This window comes from Apteryx mantelli, chromosome 5 (assembly GCF_036417845.1).
Source record: "Apteryx mantelli isolate bAptMan1 chromosome 5, bAptMan1.hap1, whole genome shotgun sequence".
Taxonomy (NCBI): Eukaryota; Metazoa; Chordata; class Aves; order Apterygiformes; family Apterygidae; genus Apteryx; species Apteryx mantelli.
This window is the reverse complement of record NC_089982.1, coordinates 32,570,802-32,590,605: the sequence shown is the minus strand read 5'-3', so window position 1 is coordinate 32,590,605 and position 19,804 is coordinate 32,570,802. Positions and strand designations below refer to the sequence as shown.

The 19,804-nt window shown below is 35.3% G+C and overlaps 1 protein-coding gene across 4 annotated transcripts in view; it reads right to left on the bottom strand.

Moving 5' to 3' along the window:
• Positions 1 to 19,804, bottom strand: part of NAA15 (N-alpha-acetyltransferase 15, NatA auxiliary subunit) — a 42,019-nt gene that overhangs the window by 4,830 nt on the left and 17,385 nt on the right. For all 4 annotated transcript variants that reach the window (XM_067297740.1, XM_067297741.1, XM_067297742.1 and 1 more), the window contains 15 exons: positions 19,618 to 19,722; positions 18,667 to 18,824; positions 15,860 to 15,994; positions 15,536 to 15,689; positions 12,962 to 13,081; positions 12,188 to 12,283; positions 11,944 to 12,050; positions 11,465 to 11,537; positions 9,355 to 9,524; positions 8,504 to 8,656; positions 6,867 to 6,995; positions 4,269 to 4,482; positions 2,865 to 3,058; positions 960 to 1,068; positions 241 to 339 (listed from right to left, as the gene is read on the bottom strand). In XM_067297740.1, coding sequence (XP_067153841.1) covers positions 241 to 339; positions 960 to 1,068; positions 2,865 to 3,058; positions 4,269 to 4,482; positions 6,867 to 6,995; positions 8,504 to 8,656; positions 9,355 to 9,524; positions 11,465 to 11,537; positions 11,944 to 12,050; positions 12,188 to 12,283; positions 12,962 to 13,081; positions 15,536 to 15,689; positions 15,860 to 15,994; positions 18,667 to 18,824; positions 19,618 to 19,722 — 2,016 coding nt within the window. The remainder of the gene's footprint in view (positions 1 to 240; positions 340 to 959; positions 1,069 to 2,864; positions 3,059 to 4,268; positions 4,483 to 6,866; positions 6,996 to 8,503; positions 8,657 to 9,354; positions 9,525 to 11,464; positions 11,538 to 11,943; positions 12,051 to 12,187; positions 12,284 to 12,961; positions 13,082 to 15,535; positions 15,690 to 15,859; positions 15,995 to 18,666; positions 18,825 to 19,617; positions 19,723 to 19,804) is intronic.

The window sequence follows — 19,804 nt, the reverse complement described above, 5'->3', positions numbered from 1 at the left end:
TACTCCTTTACAGTCTTAAAAAGACTTACTAACCATGTTGAACTAATTACTAAACCCAGCTGTAGTCATAATAAATATACTTAATCTTAACACAAGTCACTTGTTTAAAAAGCTTTCCAATATGCATATTAAATATTTTGAATGAATTGTGATAACAATCTGTGAACTAAAACCAGTGACTGTATGCAAGTTAGGTATCAGCTGGAGGCATGTACAGATGAAGTCATATCAGATACATACCGCTGCTGAAGAGATGAATCATACACTCGTGAAGCCAAGGATGACTAGAATCAATAGCAAATGCTCTCTTCACAGACTGAAGCATCAAAAGGAACTTCTCTGGAAAAGAAAGCATTGACAAAGGGTCAAAAAACTGTAGCTGGAACTAACTGCATTGCATTGAAGGAGTATTTAGTGTTTGAAATTACAATGATCAGAACAAATTAAAAGCTGAGGATGCTACAAAAGCCATTTTTCTAACACTCCTTTAACCAGTGAATTAAACTTTTCAAACTAGTGACTACATTTGAACACAAGCTCTTAAAGCATAATATTTAACTGATACCAGAAGAATTCAAAAGTTAAGTAATTCAAAAGCCCACTTTTCATAGCAACTGCATGCCATTTCTAAATTTACAGCACATAGTTTTGTCAACACTTGAATTTGATGAACAGCTATAGATGAAAACAAGTAACTAGGAGAAATGCAAGTTGGGAGAATTAATGCTTCAGTCTCATGGCTCATGGATTTAAACACAGCAAAGAAACGGGATAATCACCTAGCATTTCAAACTTCTGATTCTTCACAGAATGCTGATGGCTGGGGTGTCTGTCCAATGAAAAGTTATATGCATCTACAGGCGCTGACTGCTTATATCTCATCAAGAATTTTTGCATAAATTCTAATATACAACTTTAAGAACCACAATTTACTTTCTTTCATTAGTTTTCTCACCTACCTTTTCGGAAATAAATCTCAAAGGCAAAAAGATGTGTCTCTATTTTGTTCTTCACTAAATTCTTCAGTGGCATTAAAAATTTAATGGCTTCTTCCAAAGGTGCTTCAACCTACAGAATCAAAGAATCATCACACAGCTAAGCCACAAAACTTAAAACTATTGACCAACTCTCCAACAAGAGGAATTAGTTGTTTCTGATTTTGAGTCACATCAGAAGGAGTTACTCTCAGAATGCAACCCACCAAATCTACACACATGGGCAACAGAGATGCTGATGACTACTTTATGCTCATAACTGAGTCTGTTCGTGCAAGCTTCAGAAAGGTTCCTGAAGGCTGCCCAGTCATGGCAACATTCTCAGCTAAGATACTATCTGTTGTCCGTCTTATTTATGTTTTTATGAGTATAGCTACTCTCTAGGAATCAGTTACAAAACTCAATAGTCTGTCAATGACAATTTAGTAACGTTAACACATTAATTTGCACTGCACAAATAACTGAGTTGAAGACAATGATGGACACCTTACATAATTCCTAGCTAATCATATACTTTAGCAGTTTTCATAAAATATTTAAACTATTTATACATGCCATTATGAGTTTGTGTGTATCAGTTACAACTGCATGCTGAAACTATTTAATACTACAAAAGATTTCAAAGCTATGTTTTTAATGCCAAGGCTACATATCAGCCAACCAAGTCCAGGCGTAACTTTTCCAGAAAAAAGGTTTACAGGTGACCAACTATGTCTAAAATAGTTTTTGGACCTTGGCCAACTCAACTTGGAGCTCTCTAGAGTGTTTCCAGTAAGTAGGAAAGATTTGCCAAAGGGCTGCATTATACAGCTGTAACTATTTCCCTGCAACCTTGGCAGCAGCCTAGATTTTCTTGGGATATCCCACTACTCCAGAACTCAATTTCAATACACACCATTGAGGCAGCTTCATTCCTAATTTGCACTGTAATGAGACGGCTTTTTCTTGCAACCAGCAAGCTAAACAATGGGAATACTCCAGACAGTATTCCTAAACAACTAATCTAGTTTTTATAAAGCCACTTGCTTCCTGGTTATGCAATGAAGTTCACTGTCTCAGATTTCAAATACTGCCCCCCAAGAGCCAGCAATAGTCATTATCCTTGTGACATGAAGATACTGAATACTGTATCTATCAGTACTTGTATACTATCCTACTGCTATTACTAGAAATTCATTTTTCCAGTCTATGTTTTTCAATACCATTCTCTACATTTTTTCCCAAATGCTTTCCTGCTCCTTCCAGGTACAACCTGTATCACAGTCTTCTGAATCATCTCCCTTCTACACATCTCTACATTCTTAATTCAAACCTCAAAATCCATCTTAGCCTTGTCTACTGCTATTTCTAAACAGATTCTTTATCCTTTTATTTGTTTGCATTCAAAACAAATTGCAAACAAATGCTGTTAAAGCATTCAGTTTCTCAGTGTCTCCTGTTTGCCCTATCTCTCCAACAGATTGCCTGTGCTCATATAAACCAGAAATTACTGTGGACCATAGGAGTGTAATGACAACCATCTTGCATACAAAACAGAAAGACTTCCATCTGCTTAACTAGAAGCAGGATATAATCAGCAAGCTAGTGTAATTCATATATGAAGATAATTCCATCTGTAGCAAAGCATCTATGACTTCTTGACTGCTGCCTTTGAGAATGAGAAGCAGTGATTTGTCACATTTTTGACAGTATATCCAACAAACTACCCTAGAAACATTTATTTTTTAAGACATGCCACTTGTGAAGAGAAGCCATACAAAAACCAAACGTTATCTGAATGGCTCTCAAATTGTGTGCATGTTCATAGTAACTTTTCTACAAATTTGACTCTTCTCCAAACCAACTGCTTAATATTACATTAGCAAGCACCTTTGCCAGTTTTTCAGGGATAAGTTCTTCTTTCGGTCCTCCAATTTCTTCATCATCATCATCTTTCTTCTTTTTCTGATTCCTCTGTTGCTTCTCTTTCTCAGCATTCTTCTTCTCCTCCTCCAGCTGTGCTTTCTTCTGAGCTCTTCTCTGCTTATTTCGTAGCTTTTTTAGCTCCTTGTCAGACATATTTGCTGTAAACAAGCAAAGGACAAAACACAGACTATATTGACTTCTAATATTATCCCGTCTCAATCAGTTGTCAGTTACTGTATTTATTTTAAAATCATATTTACTAACTAGTAAGGCTGCCATTGCATTTGTAAGAGTTTGTTTACTAGCAATACAAAAATTTGACAGTCTATGCTACTGCTTCACAATTCACAAATTCCTTTGTGAAATCAGGGCAATAGAAATTAGAACAATAGTATAGCAAGCTGAAGGCAGGACCAAGTAATTACTGCATGACTTCACAAATGTAGTGTCAGGAGTAAAAATATACACCAATACACACTGATTTACTCCTTAGGCATTATACAACAGGAAAGATATGTTTAATGTAGTGGTTAAATGGTTTAACAAAAATAAGGTGAAACAGTCATTTTGAGCATAGGCAGTTCCAGTTTTGCTTTTAATGCCCAGTTTTGCTTTTAACACCCTACAGATGTTTTACATTTGATTCACATTCAGATCATCCCTCTCTTAAAGTATGGAGAATTAATTTAAAAAGCATCAAAAATCAGCCATGAGAAATTCTATTACATTTCCACTTTTCTTAATTTGAACCTGAAGCTACACAAATGGACTGAGATGGTAAATCTTAAAACTTGACAAATTCCTCTTGGGGGATTCAGCCGCCTCTATTCATACCACTTGAGGTGCCCCAGTCCATAACCACTTAAATTGTTCTTCAATCAGAAAATGGACATAGAAAAGAAAATAAAGGATTTAAACATTATTTTTGCATCAATAGCAAAAGATGACACGATTTATGTGGCAATTAGTCAAACTTCTGCATACTGATAAAATGCTTAGAAAGAGTCACTCCAAGCACACCTGCTTTGGTCTGTTTCTTCATGGATCAATCACCATGAGAATTCCATGTTTTCTCAGGTATTTTCATAAAAACAACATGATTTTACCCAAGAAATTCTGTAATTGCTAGAAATATGTTTATGACCACCAACACAAAAATACAGCTGTTTAATACCTAGATAAACAAAAATATGTATTAGTTTAACTTTCACTACACTAATCTTGCAGGCCAAGTTAAAATTTGCCCACTTTTAGTTGCAAAAAAAACCTTTACTTTGGGGATCTGTCAACTGTAAGACTACTAGATCTTCGTAAAATATTCACTAACTAGAGAAACTGCATATACAATAAATCCTGAGGGTGAAATACCTGTATCAGCCTCGTGTTCTTTATTTTCATCTGTTAGGGGATTATCATGAAGCTTCAAATATATCTCTATGGCAATTTGTGCGGCCTTGAAGTAAAACGGATGCTGTCGAAGTACATCTTCTAGTTTTAACAAGTCCACATAAGACCTAAGCGTAATCTTCCTCATACAGTAAGTGTGGAAGTCAAACTGGTCATCTGTGATTTCTACAAAATGCTAACACAACAGGACATTATTTAGCAAGCATCCGCAATTGGAAATAAACCTTCATTTATTTATATGCATTTTCCAAAAAATGTATGGAATAATTTACTAAAAGACTGCTGTTTGACAAGTAACTCATGTTTCAAAAAATTAATGTGCAACTGAAACAAAATAAAATTAAGTCATAGTAAAAAGCACAGAAGTTATCTTAGGTCAGAACCAAGATTCACCCAATCCACAACCTCTTTAATAGTAACCACCCTCTGACAATTTGCAGTTTAGGGGAAAAGATTCTGCCCTTGTTGTTATATTTAAATAGTACTTGAAACTTTTTCTTCTATGAACTTGTCTAGCTTTTTAGTTTATACCTTTAACTTCCATAAAATACTGTGGAAACAAATTCCACCCTTTAATCACATGTGGTGTGAGAAAGTACTTCCTTTTGTTTAAGATCTGCTGCCTCATTGTCACCTGATGTCCCTTTGTTTTTGTTTGTGAAACAGTGTAAAGTCCTTCCCCTCTTCAACTTCTCCATGTGTTTATTACCACATACAACTTTTTCCTAACCTTAACTCAGTTGTTGCTTGTCAAAGCTGAGGATAAAATAGTGCGATAAGCTAATTGCACCCTCTTAATGGGGGAGTTATTCCATAGCTCATGTTTTACTAGCTCATTTTTTAAGGAGGTGACAGGAACCAAGTATGATATTCAAATGTAAACATTACCATGAATTTACACAGTGGCAGGAAAATATTTTGTTTTATTCTCTAGTCTCTTCATAATTCCCAGCATGGTTTGCTTTTTTGACTGCTACATTAACATGATGGCTTTTGCAGCACTGTCTAAAATAATTCCAAGACTTCTTTCCTGAGCGGCAATAATTCATGCGGGGCCTGTTACTACTTATGCATATGCAAAGGGTTCTTGTCCTTTCCTCCCCAACTAAGTTGTTGAACATTACGTTTCACGTGTCATTTTATCACTCAGTATTGTGAGAACCTTCTCTGCAGCCACTTTTTTTAAAATCACTTTACATTATCAGTAAATGTCCTCACTCTATTCACCCGCTTTCTCTGATCAATATATTAAACAATGGATACCATATAGAGACGGCCATGCAATCTCTGTGGTAAACACCTTTTCATGTAAAAACTGATTTTTTTGCTCCTACTCTGTTTCCCTGGCACCAATCAGCTCTTAAATCCATGAGATCACATCTTAAAGGGACTAAGCTATCTTGGAAAAAGAAAGGAAATTGAAGGATCACATCTGAAGCGTTTCTGAAATCCAGAACAGATTTTAATCAACTAGACTGCCTTAAGCATATCTGGCATCTCTAAAACATATTTAAGAGGCAATGCTGCTTCTTACAAAAGCCTTGTTGATGTTTTCGGAATACAACATATTTGTCTATCTTTACTATACCTTCGATTAATCCAATAAATAAATTAAATGTAGTGACTTAATTCCTTAGATGCCATTCTCAAAATTGTTTCTAAGTCAGCACTACATTTGCTACCCTCTTCTGGTACCCAGGGTGATTTACATTACAAGAGTAGCACTTAAGCAGTTTCCTAACCAAGTTCCTTTACAGGATTGGGGTGAACAGAATGTTTTAAATCTCCTTAAGTCCCTCCATTTGCAAAAAGGCATAGCTTTTCTAAGTACTCCCCTTTGAGCACTTCCTTTACACCTCAACTATCTTGTCCTGTTTCTGGCTCCTAGTGTGTTTGGAAAAAATTGTTTTTTTTATTTTTATTTTTTAGGAAGTTGTAAATCCAAACTTTTTTTTAGCTTACCTTATTATGGATCTGCATTTAATGTGCAAATGTTCTCTTTTCCCCTTTCTGGATAAAATTTCTACTTTAAGACATCTTTATATTTCTAATAGCTCATTTTAATCTATAGCTTTTTCTTTTTTCTAAAGGAAGAGGATCTTTTCCAGTTTTTTAAATAGGTTTTTACATTTATTCTATTAAGACACTATACTTAAAGAGACAATACCTTTTTTTTTTTTTTTTTTTTTTTTTTTAAGGCAAGGCTTGTGAGTTCAGCGATCTTCTGTTTTGGACTTGAAGTACATATACTTTTGGTTTGTACCCAAATACATGTTTTCACATACCCTGCCTAAAATAAGGACTCTTTTTGCAAATATTCTCTTCTTTCCTGCATCTTCAAAATACTTAACACAATCTCTCTTTCCAATACATATTTTACAAAGTTATTTATTATGAGAAAATATGGTGTAATCAATCCCCCAGTATTCAATAGGAAGCAAAATCTCTGCAGGAGCTGCAGGAAGAATACTTATGAGCATACTGTTCAAAAAGGAAATATATCAGCACAGTAAACTTAAGCAAGCATTTCCAGCCTAGGCAGTTTAACTAGATACATACTCTCTCAATTTCATGGCATTTCTTAAGTGCTTCTCCAAATTTATTCATTGTCTTGTAAGCTTGCGCACATTCCGTCTGAAACCACATGCACTGCATTTCATTCAAGTTCTCTACCGCTGAGGTTCCCTCCTGAAAGGAAAAACAGTGTTATCAAAAATGTATCTCACTCAGCTTGTTAACTGCTATTTCTTGCATCTCTCTCTAGTTAAAAGCACACATAAAAAGGCCATCAAAAATATTAAATTTCAAAATTGGATTCCTGCATGTTAGAAATTGCCATAATTAAGGTTATCCCTTAATATGGCCTTTTTGTGTGTTTGTACTCTGACATAATCTTTATTTATGTAGTCCCACATTTCCGCTGAAGTTTCTATTTCCTCCACCCAAACACTACCTCAAGCAAAGAACAAGATGGAATTGCTTGGTTCATTAATCGGGGTTCCAAAGTGAAGAAAATCATTCCTCTATGTTCAACTTTTTGGGAGTCAGAAATGCACAATGAATAGCCAGATGGTGACCATTTACCTGTGACATTTCCTCATCTTTAAGATAGAAAAGGCATTCATTCAATGTTTTTTTAAATTATGTACAAGTATATAATGCTGTGCAGCAAGAAGACAAATGGCAGAAAAGTTCTAACATGTGGCATGACACTGACACCTACAGGCATTTTTACTGAAACTGCCACTTGTTTCTGCCAGAAACTTGCTGATTGAGCTAAGCCTGAAAGCAACTGACAGTAGTAATAGGTTATTTCCTATGTGATCAGCACTACAGAGCAGGGGACACTGAAGCTGGTTTGCTGGCTGTAAAGGAATAGTGAGAGCAGGTAACTTCTGTTTCCACTTCAGGTTCTGGAAATCACATGGCCGAGGAGGTTTTGTGCTGTCCTCTCACCCCCACTAGAAGATCCTTTGATTCTTCCTTAACCAAGACAAAGGTGCAGACAGGTCCAAAATTCATTAGGTGTCCTTTTTAAAAATGATCCTTTTAAAGAAGGCAAGTCACAGACAAAAACCGATGCATCAAATGAAAAAGTTTGCATAACGCAAACTTTTTATGCTAGTTAACTGGTCATGGGTAAGCAGCCACAGGAGAGAGAAAAAAAAAAAAGATAAAATGTGAAGCTTCTCTTTATCACTATTAAATATGGCTTTGAGGGTTAGGTCTTGTTCATGAAAAGATGATGTCTTAGGAAATCTTTCAGCCACCAGCCGCACAAAAATTCCATTATAAGAGAAGTCTGAATATTCTAACTTAACATCATTTTGAACAAAATACGAGATATGGGCAACTTTATCAGATGTTTTAAGGGTCCTAGAGAATCAATATTGAATCCAAAGAATTATTTTTTCCAAAGTACTTATTTCTAGGAAGGGCTGTATTTTTCCTACCTAGCAAAGAGATCAAATCCAAGTTTTAATGTTGAGTTTCCACTTAAGACTATGGAATTCTGCTTAGCAAGGAGTAACTCTAACCACCTATTGTCTACTGTTAGTGAAGCAAGCAACCATAGCTGCCCTGAAAGGGAACTTAAAGATCATAAAAGTTAGATGATAGTTAACAAGAACAAAATATTCCATGGGGGATTAGGCCTACATATTATTCAAAAGAGCTATAAATTAAACACAACCAACCCTCGTAAACTTAGAACACATTTCTTCTGCTTCTTTAATGAAGTTTGCTTTCAACATATATTTTGCACATTTGGAGTTGATAAATCTGTCTGCTGTGTCCAAAGCCTGAGCCTCATCCATCCACCTTGCAGCTTCTTTAATATTCCCAGCATGCTTAAAGAGAAAAATTTAAATTTAAGCTCAATAATTATAAACACACATATTTTATCCACTGACTGTTCAATACCATAAGTAAAATTTTTAGACTTTTCTTTTTTATAAATAGCTCTCTTTAGGAAAAGAAAAGATCTTTAAAGAAAAAAGCAAAATAATTACTTTCCCCTATTATGGAGTTACAGGTCTTTTAGCACTATAAAAATTTTCTGAAAATGCCTAACAGACACTTCGGTTAATCCCACTCTGATAAAATATGGTAGTGGATTTGAGAAATTGTTTTTGAATCTTAAAAAAAAAATTAAAAAGGGGGAGGGCATTTAAAAATATTAACTCAATTCATTAGTGTGATTATTAATGCTTAAATAAATTGTGAATTGATGATGATGCACATTTTGCAGTATACTTTTCCTTTATTCACTTAAAAATCTTCATGTGGGCTTATTCATACATAGTACAAACAAACAAACAAAAAACTCCAAATCCCACTTATCTGGAAACTCACTAAAATTCACAAAACTTTTCCATAGATTCTACATGTGTCTTGCTCAAGAAAAACTTAACACTATAATATTCATGACAAAATCATAACTGGAAAGCACAAGCAGCGGTAAAGATCTTCTGGCATAAATAAATAATAAATCTTCTGGCATAAAATAATAACTTCTGATCACTAAGAACAAGCCAAACAAACTTACCTTATAGATTTTTGCCTTCACAAGGAAGAGCTCTATCAAAGTGGGAGTACTTTCTATAGCAGCATTTATATATTCTAGAGCCAGGGATGGCTGTCCAATTTTATCATAATGTTGAGCCAAGTAGTACTGGACCCAGAGTAAAGTGGTTGGAGGTTCTTCTTTACCATCATCTGGAGGGAGAAAAATAGTGGACTTTTTTCCTCCCTGTCTGGTTTATTCAAGTAACATGGCACAAGGAAAATCCTATAAATACAGTCACTGAAGTTAACTCTGTCTCTACACTAGGCTACAGCACAAATCCTGAAGTGCTTCCAAACCCCCAGGTCCAGGTAAGCACCAAGCCCATGTTTTGCAAGACCTGAGCACCTACTGTACTCCTCCCATATCCTGATTTTAAGGGAAAGAAAATATGGGTTGATGGGTCACAGCAGGGAGTTGCGACATGTCCCAACTAGTGCCAACTAATCTGGGCAGTCAAAGGTGCAGGACTTCAGTGCATGACGTAGAGCACACATGCCCTATAGTACAGATATATCCTGATACATCTGACATCTACAAAACATTTATTCCACGAAAGTCTTGGCAGCTTTTTATTCAATATTGTTTTGGGTCAAGGGTATAGCAGGGAGTCCTGCTAAATGCAAGTAATGTACAATAACAAGGCAAACATTCCAGCACATTCAGCATTTATATGTTTTCAACCAAGAGATTTGAATATTTTTCAAACAAAACAGTCCCTTTCTATTCCAAACCTTTAAAAAGATTTTTCATCTCTACCTTTGACAAATTGTCATTTTTCACCTAAACGTATCTTTATGATACGTCTACAGGAAACACTCCTATATGCACGTCAGTGTGGAAAGTTAGAGTGCTTTGCTTGAAATCCAAAGTTCTGAAGTCTTAGAAGTTAAGTCCACTGCTTAATTATGACTATGATGCACAGCATCTTGCAGGAAAAAGGAAAAGAAAAGTGGTGTGTGGGGGGTGTGTGTGTGGCAGTCCTTCCGAAAGGTTCTGGTTTTTCAGCTTACGATATAAATTAACTTTGCAATTACATGCATTTGGCTGTTTATTTTAAGGTAGTGGAAAATTGCTTATTTGAATAGAAATTACTATCATCAAAGCAAATATTGAATTAAACTGAAATCACAGCAACCCATTTCCTTAAATCAGAAAAGCATGAATGCGTTTGAATGGCTTGGAAAAATTTAAACAGGTATTGCATAGTTATATTGTAAATTACAGCATTAAATTCAAGGGAAGAAGTTAACAGGCAACTTAGATGACAGTTTCATAAGGAAGCATCACATTAATGTTTCTGCAAAGAAGGGAAATAGCTGTTTACAATTTCAGTGAAAATGTGCTTAATAATTAGGATCAGCATAAATGACTTCATACATTAAAGTTTTTCAGGTTATCTTAACTATTACACTATTATAATCACCTTACAAAATTTTATGATCATCTTTTATTGAGATTTTATGAAGTTTTTTTTTTTTTAAAAAGAGAATTTCTGTTACAAAACAGTTGGGTAAATGACTAAAAGAAACATCATAAAACCCCCAGAGAAGAAACTATGAAGGCTAGATTCAATATACATAGAACCATACCACAGAACAAAATAGTTGTCAGCCAAAAACATGGAAAAAGGCATTTTTTAATTCTCAAAAATGAGCAAAAAAATCCCCCCAAAAAATCAAAACCAAGAAAACCTGAATATTGTACTATCATACCAAACCAGTATTAATTCCTTTTCGTTTCATATTGCGGCAAATAAACATTATTACATAAATCTCAAATTTTGTAGTTTCCTGGAGAATGATAAACTTAGGTCTTGAAATAGAACTCTTGGACTCAAACATGCAAAGAGATGATTACTCTTCTGGATCCAGCAAAACATTTAAAACAAGCGAGTGGATTTTGAGTATACATGTCGAATGGATTACAGCTGTCCAATTTTAAGCAACTGTGGTTTGGTTCTGTGTTTTCAAAAAAGAGATACAAGGGGTATCGCCATTTCTTCATTGCCCTCCAATTCCTGCCTCTGAATGGTCACATATTGCTCATACCAGGCAGTATATCCATAAAATATTGCATTCTTAGCACTCACCATTTGGGTTAAATAACCTGCAGCTTCTTAGAGAGGTTTCATAACCTACCACAAGCTCTTCTATAATTGCCACCTATATGTGCAAGACAAGACAAAAAAAAAATAAGATGGTATTTCACTTTAACTTGAACTATTTGGTGTAATCCAAACTAGCTGTTCTTGGCAAAAGACCTTTGCTATATTCTAAATTACAACACACATCTGGGAATGCACTCAATCTCACCTCTCTTTTTAACTAATTTAGAGAAAGCCTCTCTGTGTTAACACTTAAGCAGCTTATAATTAGCAAATTTTGTTTTTTTACACTTACTAACTTGGCACAAGGCTATGTCTGCTTGCATTTGATTTTTCTAGAAATACTAGGTCATAATAGACAACAGCGCTGACAGAGTAAGCACTGAAGAAAAAGGTTAGTTTCACCTTTTCAAAGCATAACAGCTATGAGAGAGCTCATGTAAAAAGCTGAACAGTTTTCCTACCTTCTCCTTGTCTTTGTATAATGACCTCAAAGTATTGAAGACTGGTGGACAACCTTTGCTGAAATTCATCCTTAGAAACTTGTCCAGACATTCCTTAAACTTTTCACCTTGAGAGGAAAAAGACCTGTTGATTTTGTTTTACCACGCATTACTTATTAATTCTAAACTGTTTATGCTGTCAAAACAATATCTAAGAAAAGAACATAAGTGTTGAACACTACCTGCTTGTCAAAAATGCACTTACCTGATAAAAAGTTTAATGGCAATCTTCTTGGAACTAGTCCTCTTGGGTATTTAGTCCAGGCCTCTTCGTAGATCTTTAGCCTCTCTAACATATTGGCTGGAATAGAAATGTACAGTTTACTTTTTCCTTCTTTTTTGGCAGAAAGTGGAGGGCGGGGGGGAAGGATATGTGAAATAATTATATCTAGCTAAAAAAAGTCAGAATATATAGCAACTAACTGCTGTGTACTTCCTAAAGAACATTAATTTGCATTTCATTTTTTGAAGTTGCACTAATAAATGATTTCAGATATTTGATGTCTGCAAGTTCTTTCAACAAGTGGTTATGACTGCATTTTTCTTATATAAAGAAAGGGGATGGATGGATGGACGGACTTCTGTCTCAATGCTGTGCTAAACTCTTGAACAAAGAGCCATTCAGGAGAACTGAACTTTTGTCCAAAAACTTGTGTTACCTACAACACAAGATTAAGATGAAAAAAAGCAAAAGAAAAATTCTAAATTAAAACTGTCTTCTAAGAAATCTTCTTCTCTAAGCCATGCACAATGAGATTACCGCATTTTTGTTGTTCTGGTTTTAAGTAAGAGACGGTAAGAACAATACATGAAATAGTTCAAGCCTTCCTTAAAAAAAGAAATACACATTGTAACTAAAACTCAGAACTTAAATGGAAACTTCTTTAAGTAGCTTTCAGTAAGTTCACCACATTTCAATACATATAAAGTTCCCTTTGTGCAGAAATGGCTTGCTTACTACAATATATCAAATCATTACCTGGTTTAAGTGCCTTTTCCAGGCCTTTGTAGTAGGCCCAGTTTTCAGGATTCCTTTCTTGCAATCCTTTGTAGACTTCAGCTGCTTCTTCAAGCCTGCCAAGCTGGAGCAGAAGTTCTCCTGTGTAAAGTCCAAGAAGTTTTAAATTAAAGAAACAAGAGAATAAAACTGTGTAATATTAATCACTCTACAGTAAAAATTAGATAATCCTCAACTTCACACAGATTCTAATTTCTTAGAAACAAATCATCACTGTGGCATCACAAACTAGCTGACAGATACGCTTTTACTTTGACAATAGATGCATCTACAATAGGTTTTCATAACTCAGCCAGCAACTCTGTAAAACTTACTTGAATATTTAATGTTAAAAGCAAGATGCACACGTTTATTCTCACTAACTGCAGTGACTGGTTACTTTAAGTGCAGTTTTTAATACAGAAGGCAATTAAAAGCAGTACATGGTATTTCATGTATATAGCATCTTGAAAATCAAATTGAAATTGCTGAGCTGCAAATAAAAGAATGGTTCTTCAGTCTGGTATTTCATAAAACTAACTTAATGTTTTAAATCAAGCTATCAATCCAATTAATGAACTCTCAAGACTGTGCAAGCACATTTGCTTTTAATCATACTTTGTTATAAGATACGATGGTTAAAAGTAAAATTCGGATCTAACGACTGTATACAGCATCTACTGCTGTTAGCAATAGAAGTAGACTATACACAAGAGGTCCTACAGTATCATTCTAGATTAAAATAGGACTTTCTTGTCCTGTTTCAATAGCAAAACGCAAAAGTCAGTGTTACCTCTCTTCCTCTCCATGCCACATAATTGCCATATATAATTTTGTAAAAAGACGTTGCTACCTACAGAGAGGCTAACTTGGGAACTACAAGCAGTATCAAATGCCAGGGAAAACATCAATAGCTCCCTCCATAATAATGACAGAAATCTGGAATATAATCCTAAATTCCTCCCCTGAGGTGGAAGTTAGCTTTGTTAATTTAAATCTAATGGTGACAAATACCAATACTATTTCCAGTGTTACTCAGTCATATTTCATTCACAATGGCTTTTGTTTGTGCATTTAAAATTCATAGACAACAGTCATTCAGTAGCAGGCTTTTCTGTAGTATGCACAATAGCTAAGCACTAACAACATCAAAAGAGCTGCGCCGAAAAAAAATTAATCCGTAGTACCCTGTTGAAAGTAACCAGACTGTGAAAAGAATACTTCTTTTCCAGTAATTTCCTCCAGCGTGTGCCAAAAAAGACCTACTATGTCTGAAAAAACAGCATCCCTACACCCATTACTATTTACATGCAAACCAAGTTATCAGTGAGTGACAGTGGTGAGTTGCCTGCAGTAATTTTCCTTGAGGAAGCACCTGCATCCACACACCTGCCACACTGTTGAAGTGGCTCAGTTCCTTGGTTCTTCTTGCAAGACCACAAGATTACTGTTAAGAGGACTAACAAGCAGGCTACAAATCTACGTGGATAATACTGTAGAGTTAAAAACCTTCTCTTTGCTTCAAGCAATCATCCAAATAGATTCTAGTGTGGGCCACTAACAGTACCTTCAATAGGTAGGAAGTTTCACAAACAGTGACAGGACAGTGCAAACATCAAGCAGGAGAGGAACATGGCACACTACTGAACAAGTGCATCTGTTAATGGAGATCCAAGAGCGAGCCTCTACCATTCTGCAGTTCTAGCTATGAAATATAATTTATATTGTTCTAATACTATAATGTTATAATATTAGTAACACATGCTTCTACTGGGTTGCCCAGCTGAAGAATCCATTTTCATGCATTTCAAAAGCGAGTATAGTTAAAAGCTTCCTACTTTGCAGAAGATGATTCTGCCCCTTCAACAAGTGGTCTCTTTGTCAGAACCACTATCAAGCCTGGAATGGGATGGGTCTGGATACACCACCCAAACAGAATTTTCAGGCAGCAACTCAGGATCTTCTGTCTGAAACGGTCAAAAGTATCAGCAGAGCACATCTGTGCTCATGCCTTATCTACCTGGGAGAGGAGTATGATAGACATAAAAGAGCTGCAAGACAGGCAGTCTTTTACCACTGAGGAATTAAATAAATCTTAAACCAAAGCAAAGATGAAATTGCAAAAGAAGGAAAAAGCCGACAGTACAGGCATTCCATTGTATACCATGCATTTAGCTGATTTGAAAAAAAATTATTAGTTTTATTTGGAGTGTCTTAGCTTATGCAAAGAACCGGTATTTCCATTATCTTTGTTATTTCTGAACCTGCACAACAGGAAAGGACTACTTTGTTTTGCTTTTCGATACACATACTTACTTGATTGTGCAAGATACAGACAGAAAGCACTACAAAGAATGCTTAAAATTCAGAAGCCTCCAAGCTCTTTTAAACAAAGTTTAGCTTCTTAAAGATAAATGATCTTGATAGTAAGGTATAAATTGACATTAAGTAACTCAGTGAACAAATACTGTATTTCTAAAATTATTTTATCTATGATATTCATTATACAGAAACATGCATGTATACAAAATAATACTACCTTCCAGAAGTAATTACCTTTAGTTTCTTCAACAGCCAATTTATCACAGATCTGCTTTTCATAGGTACAAAGATGCTCCAAAGCTTCTTTATATAGTCCTGCCTCCCGGAGGACTTGATTTTGATACAGAAGCAGTTCACTGTACTCATAGTCCACTTTATCAGGTGATGTCTGTGTAGGAAAGTAAGACACATGAGAAAGTTCATCCTTCTAGAACACACTTGGAATTTAATTAATTTGATTAAAGAAACTGCATAAAGTCTTCACATCACAAAAGAAAATAGTGTTTTCTTTTTGGCTTAAGCAGTAGTCCATACAGGAATTCCATGTTTTCCTCTTACCTGCTGCGTCTTCCTAAATTCCTCTAAGATTTTTGCTGCCATTTCATAATCTTCCAGCAGATGGTAAGCAATAGCATAACCAATCCATGATGCTCGCTGTGCAGGTCGGAGCTGAAGCAACTGGTACCTTGTTTCCTGCAAAAGAGTAGCTACTAATTTTCCTGATTCAATTCTGATGCTCTGTAGAATTCATTATGCAATACTCTGCCCTCTGTATTCAAATATTTAAAGAATGTCACTAATAGTTTCATGTATGTAGCTATATTATATATAACCAAAAGAAAGAACAAACTTTTTCTTGTACTTTCTGATTAAAAATAAATAAACCCCCACACACAATTTCCAAATGAAAAGCTTGAGGAGTCAGACTAATTTATTAAAGTACCGCATACATGCTGCTTTTCCTGTCCTACTGCTCATGAACAGAATGCCATTAAGGATTTTTGGTCTGAGCTGCAGGAACATTTACTATATACTGGTGCTTCAAATTCACTTTGGAAGTGTATTAAATCATTGCAAGTGTTTTTGGGCAAATTAAGTCATGTAAGTGCATCCCTGTTCTTTGGCCAGAGAATAATTACAACTCTAAGATGCAACAGGTTTGCTTGGAATCATGCTGTTTGAATCTGAGGGGAAAGTTGTGACTTGTTTTGCTACAGACTCTGGAAAGCATCTCCAAGTAATTTAGAATTAAGGAAAAAATACCTACTAAAAGGCTTGAACAATCAGAAACAACAACTAACAAAGAACTAAATAAAGTAAGATAGAGCAGTTTGGTCAGAATGCAGGATGATCTCAAATTTTTGTAAAATGGGAGAGGGCAGAAGGTAAAGCTAAGAAAAAGCTTACTCCAGGGCTTGAGAGTAAATATGCACTCTTCAAACTAGCGTATGAACAATCATGAATTACTGGCTTTTAAGCATGTTAACACTGAATACGTAACGTATTCTATAACCATGTGTTACTTGTATGCTTAATAATTACCTATTGGTATTCAAATTTATCCAGAAGCCATTACAACAAAAAGAACATGGAGTTTGCAAGTGAACTTTAGAATCTATGCTAAATTTTGGCATACTATATCTCAGCAAGAGATGAGTCAAACATGGAAGTGACTAAGATGAAAAAGAGTGATTACAAAATATCCTAAACCAGCAGTAAATTCACCGGGGACCTGTTTTAGCTGGTGATTCCACACTGCTCCAAGAGCAAAAATTGTTCTTGGCATACTAACATTACCCCAGGTTGAAGAGGAAATAATTGATGAAGAAACCAACTAACATGTTTTAAAAAATGCAACTTTAATGGACCAAGAAAAAAATGAAAAGATGGAAACCTGACAATAAATATTATCCAAAGTCTCTTGGATAAAATCTCAAATTTAGCAAATTTTTTTTGCAGAGAAAGGGAATACCTGCTTACATCAGCCCACATAAACTGAAAAACAGACAAGCTCTTAGGCATACAAATCTAAGTAAAGAAAAATTAATCTTGTTTTAAATAAGTCAGTGTTTGAATTATAAATCCGTAGGGTGACCACTGTCATCTTTCCCTGCATGGTTGGGCAAGAAACACAAAAAGATCATCTATCATAATTGTTTGGTCTACTCTTAAGTGAGCTGCACAGTGACCACCACAGATTCAAGATAAGGAGCGGTCTTGAGCATGAGGACAGAAGAAATATAAAAGGATATTTAGAAATTACAAACATGTGCAGCAACTAAGACAGCCTTAACCACACAAACAACTCGGCAATATGCACAGTAAACAGAAGTTGCTACTTTTTAAGAAATAAAGGTAGCAGCAAGCTAGACATCAGTTTGCAATTCAAGGAAATACAAAAAAGTTAAATACACTGAGTAGCACAGAAAGCAGCAGAAAGGTTGTATTCTTTACAGAAGCACCACAGCCATGACACTACTGCTTCATAATGGCTAGTCCATATTAAACACCTGACAGTGCAAATATGGACAAACTGACATGAATTCAAATGAAAGCAAATATAACTGGGCACTGCAGAAGCAAGCATAAAAAGAAAGAGGGTTTCAATCTAAATGACCAAACTGTGTTCAGCTTTCCTCTGAAATAAAGAGAAGAAAACAAGGTAGTAATCTAAACATTTTGAGAGTATTAAATCAAGAAAGAAGGGGAACATTCAAGAGTTCTGAACCACAGTCTTACAGCTCACAGGAAACGTAAGGAAATACTTGGAGCCAGTGGAAGCTACTGTCACTAACATCCGGGTCGGCTGGGAAGCAAAATGTGTTATCACACAGCATACTGCTTACTTTGTATTGTTACCCGCTGCTAAGAGAAGAGTGGCAGCTACTGAGTTAGAGGTTTCCATGGGTAACCAGGAGGAGGAATATATGGTAGGAAGTGGTTAAACAAAACAAAAACAAACAAACAAAAAAACCCCCAAACCACACAACACACAACTCCTTTGCCTGAATATCAGTCTTCTTCAGAACACAAGCTGGTAGCTACAGAAGCCTTTCAAAGAGTGTAATAAAAAGAGCAGGGATTATCTATAGCTGGATTTTACAGCATTAAAAGCGTCCTGTAGCAAACAATTCTGCACTGAAAAAATAAAGCCATTTAATACGCCATTAAATCTTTATATCTTACAAAAATTGGTCAGTAGTATGTCTGCCTTTACTCTCATACACTGTTGAGTAGTACATAGTTTTAATGCTTTGGGTTTCCTGATCTAACTCTGTATATTTTTTTTTTAAAGTTGTATGTAACAATTTGCAACCTTTGCTGTGATGTGAGAAACTGATAATAAATGTAGTATGTATACTTACCCTGTAACCTTCAAGATCCCTCATTTGAATCTGTAGCAGAGAAAGATCTCTCAAAATTTGAAGATTGTCTTTATCCCATTTCAGTGCATTTCTATAACATTTGATAGCTTCATCATACTTCTTGTCTGACCTCTGAAGAAGGCCATACACATGCCAACCTGGAAAACTCTGTTAAGGATACTACTGAATTTGATTAGGGAGAAAGCAGATCCAATGTAGCAGTGACACAACAGTTGGTAAAACCTCTTAAGCAGCTTATAAGCAGACAGTAACATTACAATCGTTACACTTCTTTTGTTCAGCCAAACAAAGAAACAGATTGCTAACTGAAGATATAGATCTATTCACCAGTTAGGTGCACAGGATGCATAAAATGAACTATAAATTTTACTTTTCTGTATGGGGAGGGGGATGAGAAATCAAGTAGTAGCATCTCTGAAAAGACTATCAGGCTTGCATAACACATTTTTGAATAAGGGCTTATATTCGACAGCTGAAGTGCCTGCATTTCCTGCATTTTAAGTATATGACAAGTTCTTATGAATGCCATTGCAACTACTAACATTTTTAAAGCAAACCACATGCATTTATTCTTATTTGGGCCCACCATAAATCCTGAAATTTAGAGTTACAGTTTAATGATAAAAAAATATAATGCAAGCCAGAATGATATCTGAATCAATGGTGACTGCAAGGATAGCTGCAAAACATCTGTCCTTTAGATAGTTTAGACAAAATATTCCTGTATACTAGATGTAAAATTTACAATTCTGAACTCCCAGTTTGAAGCCTACTGCTACAGAGTCTTGTTGTTATTCTATAAATCAAGTAGTTACAGAAAGAAAAAAAACAACGAATAAAAAACCAAAACATACCTCCCCACCCACACCCACAAAAAAACCCCCAAACCTTTCCCATTCATAAATGAATGCCATATTTCAAAAAGGATACAGACATGACTCTTTAAGTCATTCCTTAAGCCTCTACGCACGAGTTCATACGCTTCCTCTTTCTTCCCTAGACAGTTTAATGTTAGTCCTTTCATTGCCAAAGTTTCTAAATAACATTAGGATTAAACAAATATAAGTTATTCATTTTTATAACAGCTTTTAAGCCTAATATAACAACTTTAAATATC